The sequence below is a fragment of the Hyperolius riggenbachi genome, chromosome 9 (assembly GCF_040937935.1).
Source record: "Hyperolius riggenbachi isolate aHypRig1 chromosome 9, aHypRig1.pri, whole genome shotgun sequence".
NCBI classification, from domain to species: Eukaryota; Metazoa; Chordata; class Amphibia; order Anura; family Hyperoliidae; genus Hyperolius; species Hyperolius riggenbachi.
The window spans coordinates 43,959,405-43,978,873 of record NC_090654.1 but is presented as its reverse complement, the minus strand read 5'-3'; the positions used below and the strand labels follow the sequence as shown (position 1 = coordinate 43,978,873).

The window sequence follows — 19,469 nt, the reverse complement described above, 5'->3', positions numbered from 1 at the left end:
AAATAAATATGGCAGCCTCCATATACCTCTCACTTCAGTTCCCCTTTATTATGTGACTCTCCATGATAGATTGGATACAGTCTGAGGCCCGTGGACTTTCCATTGTTGCAAACATAGATGGGACCAGGTCCTCCAGCACCCAAGGCTGAGGCACCAAAGTGCCCCCCATCCATCACACACTGATTGCTATTAAACTAAGAGACACCCCAGGCCCCCCATTTCTCTCTGCTTCAAACACAATAGGGGATGATAGCTGAGTGAGTTGTGCGCCCCCTCCTACACTGCGCCCTGAGGCTGGAGCCTCTCTTGCCTCTGACTGGCCTAGTGTACAAATAATGTCTAAGTAGCGGTGTAAACATTTTCCTACTTTTCATGTTAAATATCAGAGGCAAAAGCTGCAATTTCTTGTCTGTAGATTTTATCTGCGTTTGGAATGTCTCATTTGCAAAGGTGAATCTCTGCAGTCTGACATGCTAAGAACAGTGTAATATTGAAGCAGAGTTATATGAAATGCTTCTTGTGTCAGTTTCACACACTGTTACAATTTTTTATGTTGCACATAGGATACATTTCCTCTGCTCTCTGCAGACAGCTCTCTAAGAGCTTTCTCTCACACAGGGTTAACAGATGTAATGTGAGAGAATCTCCCTCCCCTCATAGCTCACTCAGCATCAGTTTTGCCGACAGTAAAGTATGAAAGGAATTTGATAACAGTAAAAAAGAGATGAGCATTCAAATGTATACACCTGTATCTAGCAGCACTTTCCAAACTATTCCTATCTCAGTTGAAAACAAAAAACATGTTAATCAATAGTGTTCATTTAACAAATAGAAAAAAACAGTTCATTAGTTCATAGTTCACTTAGTCAGTTAGTTCACTTTATTAAAAATGACAAGCCATTCGCCACAAAATTAAGAAGACAAAACAACAAAGCCTCAAATGAGTTTCATGACAACTGTACCGACGTGTGAATTCATATTATGGAGGATGTCAAATAATAATAATAGCACCTCCTGGGTTCCTTTTGCAATTAGCCTGCTGTGCCACTTAAATGGCTGATCGCCGCCTCTCCCCCGACCCCTCTTAATGACAGAAGACAGAGAGGGGTGGGGAGAGGCGGCGATCCGCGCTGATGGACGTGTGTAGAGGTGGAGCTGCAGCCAAAAGCTCTGCCTCTATGCGGAAGGAGCCCCAAAATGTGCCCCAGGGAGTTTGGGGTGATTTATGGAGTTTTCAGCCGCAGGGATGCTGCGTTTTAGGAGGGGCAATTATGTTAAAGAGGTTTTTAAAGTAAAAACCTCATTTTTTGGAGACTTCAGAGTCTCTTTAAATATAAAGCTGTTAGCTTTCTGGCACATGTGCACAGCTACCATCATTCTTGCCATGTGAGATAATAGCAATGCAGGCGCAGAATCAGGCAAGCATCTCTGAACGTTTAAGGGTTTCATGAGATCACTTCCAAAGGCATCATCCCTGTTCTCTGGAGATCCCAGTCCCAGATAAAAACAAAACTGTACTGGTGTTTCCATGGTGGCCAGACGCTACAGTGCCATTACTTATATGCTGCTATGGAAATGACGTACATGAAAAAAGTTGTTGCCATTCATACATTCTTCATGCATGAGATTTCAAGTGCAGGGTAGATACCTATACAAGAAGACGATGCTCGGACCAGATATCTTACTAAAAAAAGATAACAGTTTCCAGGGCTGTGGAGTCGGTACTCCAACTCCTCAGTTTATGAAACCTCAGACTCCGGGTACCCAAAATTGCTCATACTCCAACTCCTCGAATCCAACTCCTTAGTCTAATTCTTACCAGGGCTGTGGAGTTGGTACAAAAATCATCGACTCTGACTCCAACTCCACAGCCCTGTTATCTTCAGCACAGTGCATGATGCCATACAGTATTTCGCATACAAGTCACAGTTGACAGTTTATTAGGACATTTGCTGGAGACGTCATAACATGTTACATAGCTTTTTTTTTATAGTGGCTGCGTGACCAGAAGCACAATCTTTAGTATGCTTTCATCACTTCACAGTTGGCCATATATTATTTCTTTTTTGTTATTATTTTACATTTTTCTACCTGCAATGTGCTATAAATATTGTATAGTATAACATTAGAAAAGATTTAAAAATATGGAAAGTTAACTGCATCGGTGCTTAAGCAGGGCTGGATTTGTGAGAAGGCTGGAAAAGGCCCGGGCCTAGGGCGGCAGGAGGGCTGGGGCAGATGATTCCTCTGTCATGCATGCAGTGCCAGCAGCATCTGTGTAGTAGCTCTCTGTCCAGTATATCTGACCCTCCAGTCTCTTGTGCATGCTCTGCTCTCTACCCCTCCGATCCACTCTGACACAGATGGGAGGGGCACCGAGCATTCCTAGGAGATTCAAGGAGGACTCTTCTATGGTAGACTTACTGATGTGGAATATGTTGACTGTGTAGGTTACCAGCAAAAGAGTGAGCTGCAACTGAATTAATTTTATGTCTTAATGCCATTTCTATTCATTTCATTTCTAAAACAGAATGAGCCAAGTGCGTATCAGAAATACATATCTAAGCCACCGTTATGTGTCCCTGAAGGTAAAGAAAGGGGCCAGTTTCAGTCATTTGGAACAGGAAAAACTAAAAGTATCATTGAACAATTCGAAGAAACCAAGAGAAAAGCAAAAGAAAAACAGGAGATGTAAGTGTATCTAAGTGGAGTGTTTAAAGTAGGTTTAGTTTCCTTAAAGAGAACCTTTACTGAGTAAAAATATTTAAAATAAACACATGAGGTAACTTCAAATGAACATTACATAGTTACCTTGCCATCAGGAGAAAAATGAAGGAGAGAACCGAGAGCCCGATATGGTGTAGTATGTCAAGGTGATTTGAAAAATGGTAAAGTATGAGAAAATATACTCACAAACATGGGTTACCATTCAGGCAACCACTATAAAGGCAGGTGAGGAGATTATGCCTGTCCTCACTCAGGAGTAAGAAGTCGCTCTCTGTAGAAATGAGAAAAAAGGGGGTAGCACTCCCCTCCACCAGGAGTGGACTCGAAGTAATTGAGTGTAAAACAGAGGCGCCAGCAGGATAAAAATTCATAAAATCTTTAAAAATGCTTGGAGGAAGTGGTGGACTAACCTCCCAAAAGCAAACAAGAAATTCTGTTGATGCAGGTTTAACACATTTATTATACGGTACCCCAAAAAAGAAATGCAACACGTTTCGCAGGTCAAGCCCGCTTCATCAGGCAAAATTGGGGGACAACAGAATGTCTACAGTAGCAGGAATAGCGCCTCAGTGTCTGAGGCGCTATTCCTGCTACTGCAGACATTCTGTTGTCCCCCAATTTTGCCTGATGAAGCGGGCTTGACCTGCGAAACGCATTGCATTTCTTTTTTGGGGTACCGTATAATAAATGTGTTAAACCTGCATCAACAGAATTTCTTGTTTGCTTTTGGGAGGTTAGTCCACCACTTCCTCCAAGCATTTTTAAAGATTTTATGAATTTTTATCCTGCTGGCGCCCCTGTTTTACACTCAATTACCTTGCCATCAGTTCCTCTCAGAAGCTCACCATTTTCTTCTGACAATAATCCCTTCTAGTTCTGACAATATTTTGTCAGATCTGAAATATATCAGTTGCTGTCAGTTATATATCAGCAGCTGTCAGTTACAGCTGAGGGGAAAACTGATGTACCAGGTAATGTCCATGTTTCCCTATGGCTCAAGTGGGCGATGTTACAGTTTAACTGTGTGCTGACCAGAAAGCTGTTATGGGTAATGGCCATTTTCAAAATCGAGGACGGAAAATTCCCTTGATCAAAGTGAACAAATACGACGCGGGACGGGAGAAAGAAACTGAGGAGTAGGCTACATGGAAGGTAAGTATGACTTGTGTATGCCTATTTTGACTTTTAATTTTCAGTTCAGGTTTTCTTTAAACATAACTGATCATTAATGATTGCTAGGATTTGACTAGTTTCATGCCACTAACTTCCACTAGTACTGCAGACTGGTAAGGAGACAGTCAAAGCCACCCAGCAGCTGCTAATGCAACCAAGTGGAGTTGCCTTTGCAAGAAGCACCTGAACTCCTACAATTAAAATCAAAGGTACAAAGGTCTGCTTTCTTAAAAATACTACTCCTTTTATTTGCAGCGGGTTTATACACTGACAGGAGTTGAAAAGTTCACATCTCCATAAAAAATGCATTTGCATTTGTGCAGTAGATGGAGTGTAACAGCAGAGGGCATCCTTGCACTTCCAGTATGCAAAAGTGCAAGCAGAGAGGTGACAAAGCAAGGCTTAGAAAACATTTTTTTTCTTTTTGATTTTTTTTTAATTAAAGCACCTTTAATAAAATTTCAAGTAGCTTTGAAACAAAGTCCACCTACAAAACACTTGTGCATTATTTTGCAGTTTTGGTCTGATTTAAAGCGAAATTACAGTCTGACATAACATACAACCGAAAACCTGTCTACCAGCTCTTTATTGACTATATAGTTATCCTACCTGTCTTTGACCCAAAATAATGTAATAGAAATGTAACATTGCACACTGCTATTTGTCAGAATACAGTATAAAGGTTTCTATCAGTTTAGCACACAGGGCTATAAATAAACCCCTTATCTACAAAACTCAGAGATAAAATATTCACTGGACATGCTTGAGTATGACACCTATAAGGGAAGATAAAACTAAACATATTAACCCTTTCAGGCACTTAACCAGTGTAAGCAGATTGACAGCTGCAAGCTGTCATGCTTTCTGCTCCTTTACCATATAAGCAATTGCGTGCTCCCATGCATGCTTTAGCTGTCAAGGTCACAATCAGGGGCGTAACAATAGGGGATGCAGCCACTGCACCCGCGGGGAAGGGAGGAAGGGGCGGGGCCTGCGCAGGGCCGTTTTGGGGGCAAGAGAGGTCGCAGCATGAGGGGAGAGCTTGGCCACACATCGGCGGGGAGGGGGGACAGTCCCCCCCCCCCCCACCTCGGGCTCTCCACTCAGCGCTCCCCTCCAGCATCAATTAGTGTCTGCAGGCGGTGGGCAGGAAAATATACCTTCCTGCGTTCCTCTGGCAGAGCTTCCTCTCTCTAAGTGTCTGACGCTACTTTCTGCTTAAACAGGAAGTAGCGTGAGGTACTAAGAGATCGGACCTCCGTGGTGGATGAAGGTGTGTGCTCCTGCCGTCGCCTGCTGCCACTAATTGATGATGGAGAGAAGTGCTGAGTGGAGAACCCGAGGTGAGGGGGGGGGACTGTCCCCCCTCCCCGCCGATGTGTGGCTAAGCTCTCCCCTCATGCTGCGACCCCTCCGACCCCCAAAACAATTTCTGCAGGGGGGCCCGGTGATTTCTTGTTACGCATCTGGTCACAATGTCACTGAAAGCGTGACAAGTGGGGTTAACCACACTGGACAGTGATTGGGCAAATAAAGCTTATCAGACCTTTGATCTGCCCTATGGTTACTGTGATTGGATAAATCACAGTAATCACAGCACCTTTGTTCCTGGTCCTTAAAGATGTGGTAAAGTATTATTTACATGTATATACCAGTAACTGATATTTCTATAATAAAACCATGATCACTTGTGTGGGAATTACAGTTTTTGTCGAAATAGCATAACAACTTTGATATACCGGTATATGTTTTTTTTTATATATATATATTTTTCTCCTTTTCCACTTTCTAAGCCTACTAAAATGAAATTATATGTATATATGTAAAAGGAAGCTCTATCTGACCACCCAAAAATACCAACATCCAGTTTGTCGTGATATGAAATGAAAAGGTTATTGATGGTCAAACCGGCATAGAGCAAACATAGGAAAAATGTTCTGGTCCTTGAGGTGTACCTTAGGGTAGTGTTCCTCAGCCCTGTCCTCAAGGCCCACTAATTACCCCACCTGTGCATGTTTGTGGTTTTCTGCAAAACATGTACTGTTGGTGGGCCTTGAGGAGAGGGTTGGGGAACTCTGCCTTAGGGAACATGTGCCATGATGAGATTAACATGTGTACAGTGCTAAGCATACAAATAACTAAGCTATGTTTCTTTTTTTTTCTTATGCTGCCTAAGAAAAGTTAGGGCCCTTTTCCGTTTGCAAATTGGACTTGAATGCAAGCGGAAGTGATGCGATGCAGCAAGGTAGCTGCACTCGCATAACTTCCGTTTGCATTCGCGTCACCGAGACTGGAGGAGACGGGACGTGGATGCGGACGGAAGCGGCCGCGTGAGAACCTTGCAGCATGCTGCAGATTCTCGGATCGCTCTGCATAACCAGCAATCAGTGGAAACTGTTCCATTGCTTTGCATTCGTTACAGTTCTGCCATGGTGCGAAGCGGCTATGTAGCCACATCGCACCACGTGTAGTGGAAACAGGCCCTTAATCTTCAGGCATGCTTGGGACAGAGCCATATACAGTTCACTTTTTCTCCTATGTTTTCCCCTAAGTGATATTTTCACACTTAAAGTGGACCTAAACTCAGAACTCCTCTCAGCTCTAAAAGATACACAACAGCATAAAAACCTTTACACAAAAACCATTTCTTGTTACAGCTGATACAAATCCTAAAATAAATCTGCAGAGTGTCTACTCCCTGCTTTCATGGAAGCAGACATATTTACAGCCTGTACTTTCAAATGGGCTTGTCTGCCATAGGCAGTCATGCGACATGGAAGATTACAACTGGTGATTAGACACAAATGAGGGGAATTACACAGGCTAAACTCTTTAAATGCATACAGGGTGCATTTCTGTTTTCCTTGTGTCCTGTACAAGAGTCCAGTTTAAGCAATTAAAGGGGAACTGAAGTAAGAGGTATATGGAGGCTGCCATATTTATTTCCTTTTAATCAATACCAGTTGCCTGGCAGCCCTGCTGGTCTATTTCTCTGCAGCAGTATCTGAATAACACCAGAAACAAGCATGCAGCTAGTCTTGTCAGATCTGACTTTAAAGTCTGAAACACCTGATCTGCTGCATGCTTGTTCAGGGGCTATGACTAATAGTATTAGAGGCAGAGGATCAGCAGGGCTGCCAGGCAACTGGTATTGCTTAAAAGTAAATAAACATGGCAGCCTCCCTATACCTCTCTCTTCAGTTCCCCTTTAAATACCCTTTAAACCACCAGTAAGCAAGAAAATTCTCAGAATAATTTTGACATAGCTTTTTCATCTTGTTCAATTGTAGAGTGCTAAAAAGTTGTTTTAAACAAAAGATGAAAAATTATCTTCTAGGAGAAAACTTAGCAGAAAAAAAAAGAATTGCAAATGGCCCAGTTTCTCTCTTGTTGAATTATAGCGTAACCCTCACTGATAAAGAATTACAGCCATAAAACTTTTTCCAGCAGAGAACAACTAATAAGTACAGGGGACAGGTAAACAAAAAAGGTCAATAGTTCTATTTGTTATTTTATCTCTGAGGCACTTAAAAGACTCCCATTGAGCAGCGACAATAAAATATTCAATCTACTTGTTTGTAAATGTTTAAACATAACATAAAACCATGGGGTGTGTAAAAAAAAAAAAAGTAATGTTTAGGAGCAGGATAATAGATACATTTGTTTATCTCATCAGTTTATTTTCACTTTGGGTTCACATTAAAGTGTACTGATGAGGGGCAGCACACAGAAAATTTTACCACTACTTGAAGAATCAGGGCCTTTATAAGAAATATTTTTTAATATGCATTCGAAAATATCTCTAGTAAAAAAAATAATGAATAATAGTATCTTTTTTATTTTCACCAGTGAGCAATTCAACCAGATGATCTGCAATATCCATGTAACAGTAGAGGAGGTAAGGAAACACTATGCAGCACTACGTATGGAGGAAAGGGTTCACACCAGTGAATCGATGCTGTGTTTTATCTTTGCCAGCTGAAAATGACACTTTGCCAAATGGAAGAAAATACACATTTGAAGTGCAGGTCAATTGTAGAATCCATTAATTCATCCTCAAAATCATGTGAGTATGCAGCAATTACTGAAGACATATTTTACTTGTTTTACACCAGCAGAGGGCACACAGGGTCTGCAGCCTGCACAGGAGGATGAAATACAGTGACCTGTGTTTAGTTACAGGAATAGCTGGCAAGTTATGCAGCTCGTGATGGAAACTGCATACCAGGCTATGTTAGTATTATTGAATAGATATACAAATTTAAATCTGTCAGTGCACCCAAAAGCCAGTTCTCAGTTATCGGTAACGTTTGACTGATTAAGACAGAGCCCACTGACTTCTTACTTTGTTTCAGAACTTTTATCGGTGAGCTTATTCTAGTCATGGTTCTTGTCTCCCATCCATCACCAATGTACACCGTAAAGGGAACCCGAAGCGAGAGGGATATGGAGGCTGAAATTCAGTATTTGTTTTTTCTTTTAAACAAAGCCAGTTGCCTGGAAGTTCTGACAATTTTTCTGGCGTCAGTAAAGTCTGAATCACACACCTCAAACAAGCATTTAGTCTAATCTAGTCTAGAGGTTAGAACACTTGATCTGCATGCTTGTTCTGGGTCTATGGCTAAAAGTATTAGAAGCAGAGGATCAGGAGGACATCCAGGCAATCTAAATTGTTTGAAAGGAAATAAATATGGCAGCCTCCATATCCCTTTTATTGCAGGTGTTCTTTTACTTAGGGTCTAGAATGGTTAGAAATAGTAGCAATTATTTTCCTCATGAAGGGGTCACATCATGACCCTCTTATGGGTCACATGACCCTCTAACCTAAGATTCTAGGCAAAGAAGGCCCTTACAATAAAATGACAGCTAAATGGGGTTTTCCATAAAACTCAATGCCAAAAATGTGGGAATCAATTACCTTAAAACAAAGATTTTGTCAAAAATTGTGCTTAATAAGTGGAATGCGTGCACACAGATAATGAGTAATAACAAGGACCTGTATGCCATCTTTGTTTTTTTGTACCCTGTCTGATTCCTGTCTTAAGTTTCCAAACTGATTAGATGAGCACCGGAAGTCTTTACTGAAGCAGCGCATAGACCGCAATGTTAATGGCAGCTATAGAGGCACACAGTGGGTAATTTGGGCAGCAATGGCGCCCGATAAACATCGTAAATAGGCAGTGCAGGAAATGGGGGTGGGCAAGTTTAGCGGCGAAGGTGGCGCTGATATCGGCGGAGATGGTGGTAGTGGTGGTGGGGGGATTGGTTCAAGTGAGAATATGGTTAGGTTTAGCGATAGTAAAATATGGGTAAAACATTTTCACAGGTTTTCATTATTTCACAGGATTTAGCTAACCACCTCTGCAGCATTGGCTGTTCTCACTTGGTGAGTGTCATTCTTGGCTGGACTTCCTGGTTTGAAAGCCCAGCTATGTCCATTTTTATCCCTTTTATACCTCTGCCAGCCCCTTGCCACACCTCTGCCTGCCCTTACTTTGCCCCTCCCAACTTAGTTATGCCACCACCCAGCCCAGCGGCTATGGCAACTCCCAATGTGTCATTTGGGAAGAAGACTTGTAGCCAGTAGGGAATTATGTACAGGAAAGGGTAGGTAGTGTTATGCCTAGTACACACCATACAATTTTCTGTAAGATTTTCTGTTAAGGTGCGTACACACGCACTACGAAATGCAACGACGAGTCCGCCGGACCCTCCCGCTGGGCAATCTTTAGCCGACAGTATGCGCGTGTGTACGCGCTGTCGGCGGACTGATAAGGCTGTTTCTGAACGATCCGCTCAGTCGTTGCATTTGGTAGTGCGTGTGTACACACCAGATTTACCTGCCAGATAGATAATTTCCAACATGTTGGAAATTAGCTATCTAACCATCTATCTGCCGAGCAATTAAGCATTGTTCTACTCAGGAGATAACCAGAAGACAATTCAAATCAAATCAAAGATAGCTTTCTTGGCATGACCAAGATTCATTACAGGTATTGCCAAAGCAAGGGGAAATAGGGGACATGGGAGGGGGTGGGGTAGGGGGATAATGGCTAAGCAGTCTGTGGACATTTTTTAGGTTTACAGTTCCGTTATGCTCCTCTCAGTCTGTGGCATGCTGTGACATAGTGTGCAGTGATTGTCACTGTGGATTCCTCTTTTTCCAGTAGGATATATGTTTTTCTCTCATCTTCTAGTGTGAGAAAGTCTGGGAATAGTTCCAACAATTTCTTAAAGTAAGTGTCCTTGGTTGCAGTATATTTGGGGCAGTGCAGCAGGAAGTGGCTTTCATCCTCAAGGGTCTTCTGCTCACAGTGTTGGCATAGTCTCTCCTCCCTGGGTTTGTACGTCTGTCTGTGTCTCCCAGACTCTATTTCGAGGTTGTGAGCACTCAATCTGTAGACACTCAGGATTTTCCTCTCTTGAGAGTTTTGCAACTTTTCAAGGTATGGGGCCATTTTATATTCTCTTTGTAGAGACTGGTATATGGCTAGCTTTTGTGATTGTTTTATTTCACTCTTCCATTTTTCCACATAGTCTTCTTTGCTCTTAGATGTGGTGTGTTTTATCTGGACTTTTGTTATGACCTGTAGGTCGGGGGTTGGTGGGAGTATAAAGCTGACCACGACTTTCAGTGCACACGGCTTTTCTTGGTCTTCATTGTGCAGCATGGCTTTGTAGTGGGGTGAGTCGGGGCTGCTGCTCTGTAGGTGGGCCCAGAAGGACAACACTCTCTTCTGTATCTCAAGCAGTAATGGGAATCTCCCCAGCTCAGCTCGGCAGGCATTGTTTGAGGTACTCCGATGGACATGGAGAAGGTGTTTTCAGAACTCAAGGTGGAATATTTCTGTTGGGCTGGATTCCCATTTTGATTGGTCTGGGTAGGTGGTGGGGCCCCATACTTCACTTCCATATAGTAGGAGATACACCAGAGATAATGACCAGTCTCTACCAGTACTTTACAGAAAATAATCTAATTACAGAAAATCTTACAGAAAAATCTAAAGCCGGGTCTACACAGCACGATGTGTCTTTTAAATCCGACAGGTCCGATTTCACCGCGGCCGATTCCCCGCGAGTGAACAATAGCGGGGAATCGAGCGGAAGATAAGCGGTGCCGGCGGGGACGAGGGGGGATCGAATCCAACGCACGTGCGGACGAGCGGGGACGCGGCTTGTACGCGCGGAGATGCGGCAGAGTCGATCCGGATCGCTCCGTGTAGACCCGGCTTAACAGAAGTTTTAGCTAGGGAGATGGTTAGGTAGGGGAGGATTAGCAGGAGAAGCAGGTTACGTAAAGCATAATGACGATACTCTACTTCAACAAGAGCCCAAATTTCTCAGCACCCTTTTCGCATGTATATGTACTGGGGTCAGGGCAGATGTCACATGGGGATGGAGATAACAGTCAAGTCCATGGTCCTTTTTGTTATCAACTTAAACAACATTACTGCTATTTAATCAAATCCTTAAAAACAATCCATTATTCTACCTGCCTTGTAAGTAGGTGAACACCTTTTCCCACTGCTATTCTTTCAAAGTTTCTTGAAACAGCACAGAAATTTGAGAGGCGGTTACAGGATACGGCGGATCACCCAGCATCAATGACACCCGGCGTATAAGATGACCCCTGACTTTTCAGAAGATTTTCAAGGGTTAAAAAGTAGTCTTTTACGCCAGAATATACAGTATTTTGTATTAACTGTTTGACTCTTCTGAAGATAGTCGGCCGATTTCCTCCTTGTTTCTCACCCCCCAAAAATGGCTATGAATTTACTGCTGACTTTTGGGGTTTGAATATCTTTGACCCCGGGGAACCTGGGTGTCACCACTGCAAGGACCGTGGTTTGGGCTCTGGAACTCTCAAACTGCTACAAAATCAATTCGGAGGAGTACACTTAATTTCTCTTTGGCATTCAAACATTTCAGCTATGTAGACCAGGCCACCGGAGTTGGTAGCGCCCAGGAGGCAGGTGCAGGATACTCTTGCCACCTCAATGTAGATTGGAGGTGGGGTGTTGGCAGACTTCCTGAAGTCAATGATCAGCTCAACACTTTGTACATAATTTTAGTCAAACTATACTAACTGTTGTGTTCTAATTGCTGTTTTTGTATTGTGTGTCATATTTATTTATTGCATTTATAAAGCGCAAACATATTACTATTAGTCCTGCCAAGCCCAATTCCGGGCACGACCCAGTCATGCTTGGCGAAATAAAGATTCTGATTCTGATAGCCCTGCAAGTTCTAAAATGTCTAAATGCTGACAAGAATCTAAATCAACTGGACACTTCCAAGTTAATTTTGCTGCAATTTGAAAGGTTACGTGATCATTTTGTGGAACAACTCGCCACTCTTGCTGAAACATGGTTACACCACAGTGATCTGTTTTATTTCCACCTGTTTTGGTAAATTGTTTCCTCTCCTTTGCTTTTTTTTGGTGTTTATTTTAATATAAGTAGAGGTCAGCAATGAGGAAGGAGTGGAGGTCAATTTAATCATTTAGTTCTGCTCTGAGTCCATACTTTATATTACAGGGGTTGCCCAAAACACCGATCTGCGGTGGAAGAGTGGCACTCTCAGGACTGCCTAACGCTGATTGGCATCATAGTGTGGGAGGCGGGGTTGGCAGGGTACGCGTACTTGGGGGCGTGTTTCCTGCGGGTAAACAAAGCAGGGATCCGTGATCAGCCTGCCAGCCGTGATTGGAGCTGGCAGGCTGTAATGTACAAAAAACCCTAAACAAATAAACGTGATCTAGCACAGCACTGTACAGGGGACAGCCTTGTCACTTAACTTTCCCTCCTAACGGCTCATAATCTAATCTCTCTCATAGGCTGATGCCTATGAGTGTGTAGTGTAGGGTATGGATCACAGTCTAGGGCCAATTTAAGGGGAAAGGGGAATAAAATAAATTGTTGTTTGTTTTTTAAAAAATTGCTCTTTTTTAGTTAATAAAAAATTTAATCACAGCATCAATCAGAGACCACCACAAGAATGCTCTATTGGTGGGAAGAAAAGGAGGTAAAATTCATTTGGGTGGTAAGTTGTATGACCGAGCAATAAACCGTTAAAGTTGTGAAGTGTTGAATTGTAAAAAATTGCCTGGTCACTAGGGGGTATAAGCCTCTGGTCCTCAAGTGGTTAAAATAACTTTTCAGCATTCTGCAATTTAAAAAATGTATCAGAAAAGTAGGGGGAAAAGTACTTGTCAAAATTATCTAAAGTATTTTCTTGCTTGCTGATGGCTTAGAAAGCATTTTATTTGTAAGATGTGAAAATATTACCTAGGAGAAAACACAGGAGAAAAAAAATTATTGCATAAGGGCCACTCTGTCTTCTAAATATTTTTCTACATAATTACTTATTTAAGTGTTCATCATATTGTTTTACAAGGGTCTTCAATCCCTTATTGTAGTAGCATCACTCTCTCCTCACCTGTGGGTAGGATGATATGACGGGCGGCCTAATGTTAATGCTGCTGAACAAACAGATACTAACATTCTGCAGTCATATGACAAGCAGTGCAGGGAGAGAAGAGAAGCAAGATGCATTACACAGAAAGAATACCTTGTGTGGCAGATAAAAGCAAACGACTGTTACTTTTTTGGATGACCCTAGTATTACGTCTCTGTGTTGTAGTATATAAATACAAACAGATTACATTTTTCTAGTGCAAGAAAATATTGCGATTTACCATGAATCAATACAGAAAGTGGCATCATCAAAATGTGATTGCAGACAAGCCTTGCAGGACTTGGAGAGCAAGATAGTTCTGGTGAGTTCATGTGATCTGTGAATAATAATAATAATAATAGTACCTTAATGAGTTTCTCTACATTGTTAATATACATTTGCCTTCTTAAAATAGAAGGTGTGTGCAATAATTAAGCTTTCATTGAATAAGAAAGATCTCCCATAATGCATCACTGCTTAATATGCAAATCATTTCTTTACGCCCCTAAAAGCCAGGCTATCATCCAGAACCACTGATGTATAAGGAGCCTATAGTCTCTAAACTTTACAGAGCCACACCAACCAGTGGTACAAATGCAGTGAGGACATCCCATAATAAGCAAGTATAATTGAACAGCACAACATAAAGCTATACTGCACTCATTTTGTCTTATTTTCTGAATCTGGGAGAAGCTTCTAATATTAATATTTGAGATCAAGTTCAGGCAGCTCCTTGAACTCCTGTGACAGGACCCTAAATAAGCAGTTTATACTCAAATACCCTCCAATGTGGCAGTATTAAAACAATTCTGATGAGAAGAGTTATCTCTACTAGGTAGCGGGCTTCTGTGCAAGTTTGGTTGCGCCTCTCTTGATTGTGGCTGGGAGTGTTCTGCACTTGGGCAGTTCAAGTCTTTGAGAACTGCGCAAGTGCACAATGCTCTGGACAAATGGAGCATGAGCGTGAGAAGCACGCCCGCACATGCGCAGAAGCCAGTGACAAACGCTGGGATCAGAGAACTTACGGAGGTGACAGTGGCACCCTGGAAAGGATATCCTTTATTAAATTATGTTGTGTTTTTGTAAACCAAGTAAACACAAGGGTAAGATACAAGCTCCATGCAGAGAGTGTCGTTGCTGGGACTCGGACCTGGGATTGTAAACTAACCAGACAGGATTTTTGTTGTGTGTTCCAACCTTGAATCATTGGAGTCAGTGGGAGGTGTGGTGTCTGTTTACCACCCCCTAACTACATCAACATCGTGACTGCCAAAAAAGGAACAAGATGGCTTTTTTAACCACTTAAGTACCAGCGGTCTCTGCCCCCTTAAGAACCAGAGACTGCTGGTACAAGAAACTGCAGAATAACGATGAATACCGATGAATCACCACACATACCCGCTGCAAGCGCTGTCCACGCCGCACGACGGTAACCTCAGCCACCCACTCTGCCGTCTCTATGACGGCAGAGTTCCTGTGAGCCGGTCAGGAGCCGGTTTCTGATCCTGCCTATCAATCTAAGCCAATGGGAGCTTACGTTGATAGACAGGGTTAGGAGCCAATGAAATCTACTCCTGACCCATTCACAGGGCTCTGCCATTATAAAGACGGAAGAGCGAGTGAGCTGTGGCGGGGAAACAGCGGCGAGATCGTTAGGAGCGACGAAAGCGGCGAGAACGAGCGGCGTCGGTGTATTGAAATCTACACCCTGGCAGCCAGGTAGTCATCAAAACGGCGTATATTTCAATTAGTGCGGTCCTTAACCCTCCTGGCGGTTAATTTTTTTTGCCAAATTGGCAAAAATCCTTTTTTTTAAAAAAAAATTTTTGTGTTTTATATAAAGCTACCAGAGTGGTAGCTACATGAAACACCACTAGAGGGCGCATGTGTCCCTCTAGTGCGATCGTCGCCGGCATCAATAGCAAACAGGGGAACGCGTATATAACGCGCTCCCCTGTTTGGCTTCTCCTGTCGCCATGGCGACGATCGGAATGACGTCATGGACATCAGCCGACGTCCTGACGTCAGACACCTCCGATCCAGCCCATAGCGCTGCCCGCTGCAGAGCGGCGGCGATCGAGCTGTACGTGCGGCTAGCAAAGTGCTAGCTGCGCGTACAGCATTTTAAATGGAGCAAATCGCTCCACCAGGGGCTGAGATATCTTCCTGCGCGGCATAGCCCGAGCTCAGCTCGGGCTTACCGCCAGGAAGGTTAACTAGTTAATCAAGAACTGACATCCCTACCCTCTGATAATTATAATAGAAGTATTTAAAGGGAAGGTTCAGGGAGGGGATTCAAAAAATAAAAATAAATTTCCACTTACCTGGGGCTTCCTCCAGCCCGTGGCAGGCAGGAGGTGCCCTCGCCGCTGCTCCGCAGGCTCCCGGTGGTCTCCGGTGCCCGACCCGACCTGGCCAGGCCGGCTACCAGGTCGGGCTCCTCTGCGCTCCATTTCCTGGGACTTCTGCGTCCCACGACGGCGCGCTGACGTCATCGGACGTCCGCCGGGCTGTACTGCGCATGCGCAGTACAGCCCGATGGACGTCCGATGACGTCATCGCGCCGTCGTGGGACGCAGAAGTCCCAGGAAATGGAGCGCAGAGGAGCCCGACCTGGCAGCCGGCCTGGCCAGGTCGGGTCGGGCACCGGAGACCACCGGGAGCCTGCGGAGCGGCGGCGAGGGCACCTCCTGCCTGCCACGGGCTGGAGGAAGCCCCAGGTAAGTGGAAATTTATTTTTATTTTTTGAATCCCTCCCTGAACCTTCCCTTTAAGCGCTGCCATGGATTTACATAACTTCAGACTGCTGTCTTCTCTTAGATCAGGGGTGTGAAACTCAATCATGTAAGGGGCCAAAATCTAAAACGTAGTCTCAGGCCAAAATTATTAAGATATAACATTTACTGAACAGTCTCAAACTAAGTGACATACAGTAACTATGGCAACTGTGGGAGGGCCTGCTTCTCCCCCCTTCTGCAGAGTAGCACAATGGAGCAGTTTAATATTCATCTGCTCTGTGCTGCTTCAGGTCTCCTCTGATCTTCCTGGCAGCCACATGCTCTATGCTGTATACCTCTGGCTCCCAATGCATGTCATGTGATCAGGATCTGTAGGTATGGAAGCACAGAGCGTGCAGCTGCCAGAAAGAACAGAAGAGGCACGACCCAGCGCTGAAGAAGGTAAATATTACACTACTCTGCTTCACTATTCTACTATGTAGGTAGCTGGTGGGGAAAGGTGTATAAGTTTGTGTGTATCACCAGCCACATGGAGGGGGGGGATGGATCCCAAGGGGGTCCCATGCTAATTTCGCTGAGGGATCCTGTGGGTTGTCGCTGCATCCCAGCTCAAACTGAGAATGTTTCAACCAGAAACACTGTCACTGATGTGCTCTTACTTCGGGGGTCCCAGCGCTGAAATGGAGGGATGAGGAGGGGTCTCTGTAGAATCCGGAGGCTTCCCCCTCCCAGGCTAAGCATCCTAATTTTTGCCTTTCAAGACTCCCAGATTTACTTTAAGAGCATGGTTTACCTGTCAGTAGTGTGTTTACCTGTCTTTATCACTAATAGCGCTACTGCAGCAGCAAAGCCAAACCGCGACATCATCACAGAACACATTACCACATTAGCTCACTCTCTAACCGAAAGGGAGATGTTTATATACCCATTACTGAATGTATGACACATGCGAATTGACAGCTTCCTTGTCTACGCTCTAAATTCCCAATTAAAACCCGGGGCTAATTTGAAGCATGTAAGTATTTCCGCTAACGCTTAGCATAACCAATCTGTTCCTCCACAGAAGGACGCTGAGCTGACAGACCTGAAATCCAACGTTCAGCTGCTCGTGACGGGCATGGAGGCTGTGAAGTCACGACAATGTGAAATGCACCTGGAGCTGTCTGAAAAATTAACATGCCTGTCAGATTCCATCAAGTCCTCAGAAGATAAAATACTGAGCGAGATTCACAAGATTAATTGGGTTCCGAAGCCCGCAACCGACTTGAAAGACCAAACAACGCAAACCTCCCCCGCGAGCGTTCAAGACCTGCTTGTAACGGAACATATCACATCACAGTGTAAGCCATCGAGAACTTGTCTAGGTGGTTCTCAGAACACATGTGAAGGAACCAGCGGTAGCTTTTCTCCTCAACACGAAGGAACTGTTTGTTTGAAGGACATGACAAACTGTAGTGCAGGACATGACGGCAAAGCTGATATCTCCGCCGTTGATTTAAGGCCACCTGAGATTTACACGAGATCAAGGGCTAGACATGAAAGAGTAGAGATTTGTAAGGACACCACTATGGATGAGACCGGTGTAAAATATGTATGTGGCTTGCAACAATATTATCACAACAATCGCGGGCTCCCAACGGAGCAGAACCATTTTCTTCAAAAGGCAGAGAGATACAGCGGGGAGGAAAACGGATTAATTGGAACCAAGTCTAAGAAAAACATCCAGACTTCAAGGAGGACGACAGCAAACAGGCGTAGGAAAATTTCCAAGAAGAAGAGGACGGCCCTCGCGATTAAAAATACTACACAGGCTATATCCAGCTCCGCATCCAACAATGCCGAGCGTAAATCTAGAAATGAATTTGTCATTCGGCAACACGGAAACTCTGTCAGACAGATGGAAGATTGTCTTATGCCTTTTTCCGAGAGCTGTGAATCTTCATTACCTGTCATTCCTGCACTCATGAGGAAGGCCCAGAAAAAGAATTGCCTGAAATATTCTTTGCTCGATTCCCGCCAAACAATAAAGCAGCCCACGAAGATGGGGAGCGGCGGTGACGACTGCCTCGCTAAAACTCTGGAATGTTCAGAAGACGGTGGCATGTCTATATGGGACAGCAGTCAATTGTTTTATAATGCAGACCCTGAAAATAATATGCCTTGTTTCCCATCCTTAAGCCCTTCTGTCATGAATACATCAGCAGCAGATATCATCGTACAGATGGAGCAAAAGAAACTTATCTCTTTTTTCTTTGACAGCAGCGAAGATTCCGGCTGAAGATGAACAAAAACCTTTATCTATTTTTAATGCATCCGTTATTAATGCAAATACTTTGATGTATCAGATGATAGAATTGTGTGTCTGTGAATAAACCAGAATAAAGCTGCCGAGAAACATGACGTAATTGTTGCCTGATCTGATCCTTTGCTATAATACTGTGGCTTAACAAAAGGTTTTTCTTATTTGTTTCTTACCTTATCTACAGTTTATGCAATGCCCCCATCCCATCCCATCGCAACGCAGCGTACAAAATCTCAATCATATGACCCAGCGGAAGAGTGTGCCACAGGGTCACATGCATAGCGCTTACCCCCCACATGCCGCTCACCCAGTGACGTACTCCTTGCCGGACAGGACGTATGTCACTGGGATTCCCAGGTTTCCTCGTCATAAATACTGTCATTCCACGCATGCACACTTCCGCCGCCAAAATATTTAAATTTCCTGCCTTGTCCATTGACTTACATTACTTCTGCCGCTCCTGCGTCACCACGGAAGTCAGACGGTAATATGCTGTTGACTTTGAGGCGGCTCAGTGGCTGATTAAAAGGAAATTAATATGGCAGCCTCCCCATCTCTCTCAGGTCAGGTGTCCTTTAAGAGTCAGAGGAGGGTCTGGAAAAGTATACCTACAGTGGCTTGCAAAAGTATTCGGCCCCCTTGAAGTTTTTCACATTTTGTCACATTACTGCCAAAAAACATGAATCAATTTTATTGGAATTCCACGTGAAAGACCAATACAAAGTTCTGTACACATGAGAAGTGGAACGAAAATCATACATAATTCCACATTTTTTTTACAAATCAATAACTGGAAAGTGGTGTGTGCGTAATTATTCAGCCCCCTTTGGTCTGAGTGCAGTCAGTTGCCCATAGACATTGCCTGATGAGTGCTAATGACTAAATAGAGTGCTCCTGTGTGTAATCTAATGTCAGTACAAATACAGCTGCTCTGTGACGGCCTCAGAGGTTGTCTAAGATAATATTGGGAGCAACAACACCGTGAAGTCCAAAGAACACACCAGACAGGTCAGGGATCAAGTTATTGATAAATTTAAAGCAGGCTTAGGCCCCTTTTACACTTAATTAGTTGG

General features: G+C 43.7%; 1 protein-coding gene across 8 annotated transcripts in view; it reads left to right on the top strand.

Moving 5' to 3' along the window:
• The window catches only part of IHO1 (interactor of HORMAD1 1), a 45,803-nt gene extending 27,309 nt beyond the window's left edge, over positions 1–18,494 (top strand). For all 8 annotated transcript variants that reach the window (XM_068251505.1, XM_068251511.1, XM_068251512.1 and 5 more), the window contains 5 exons: positions 2,531–2,691; positions 7,750–7,798; positions 7,879–7,966; positions 13,575–13,678; positions 17,158–18,494. In XM_068251505.1, the coding sequence (XP_068107606.1) occupies positions 2,531–2,691; positions 7,750–7,798; positions 7,879–7,966; positions 13,575–13,678; positions 17,158–18,372 (1,617 nt within the window). In that variant the 3' untranslated portion in view covers positions 18,373–18,494. The remainder of the gene's footprint in view (positions 1–2,530; positions 2,692–7,749; positions 7,799–7,878; positions 7,967–13,574; positions 13,679–17,157) is intronic.
• Positions 18,495–19,469: the final 975 nt, after the last annotated feature.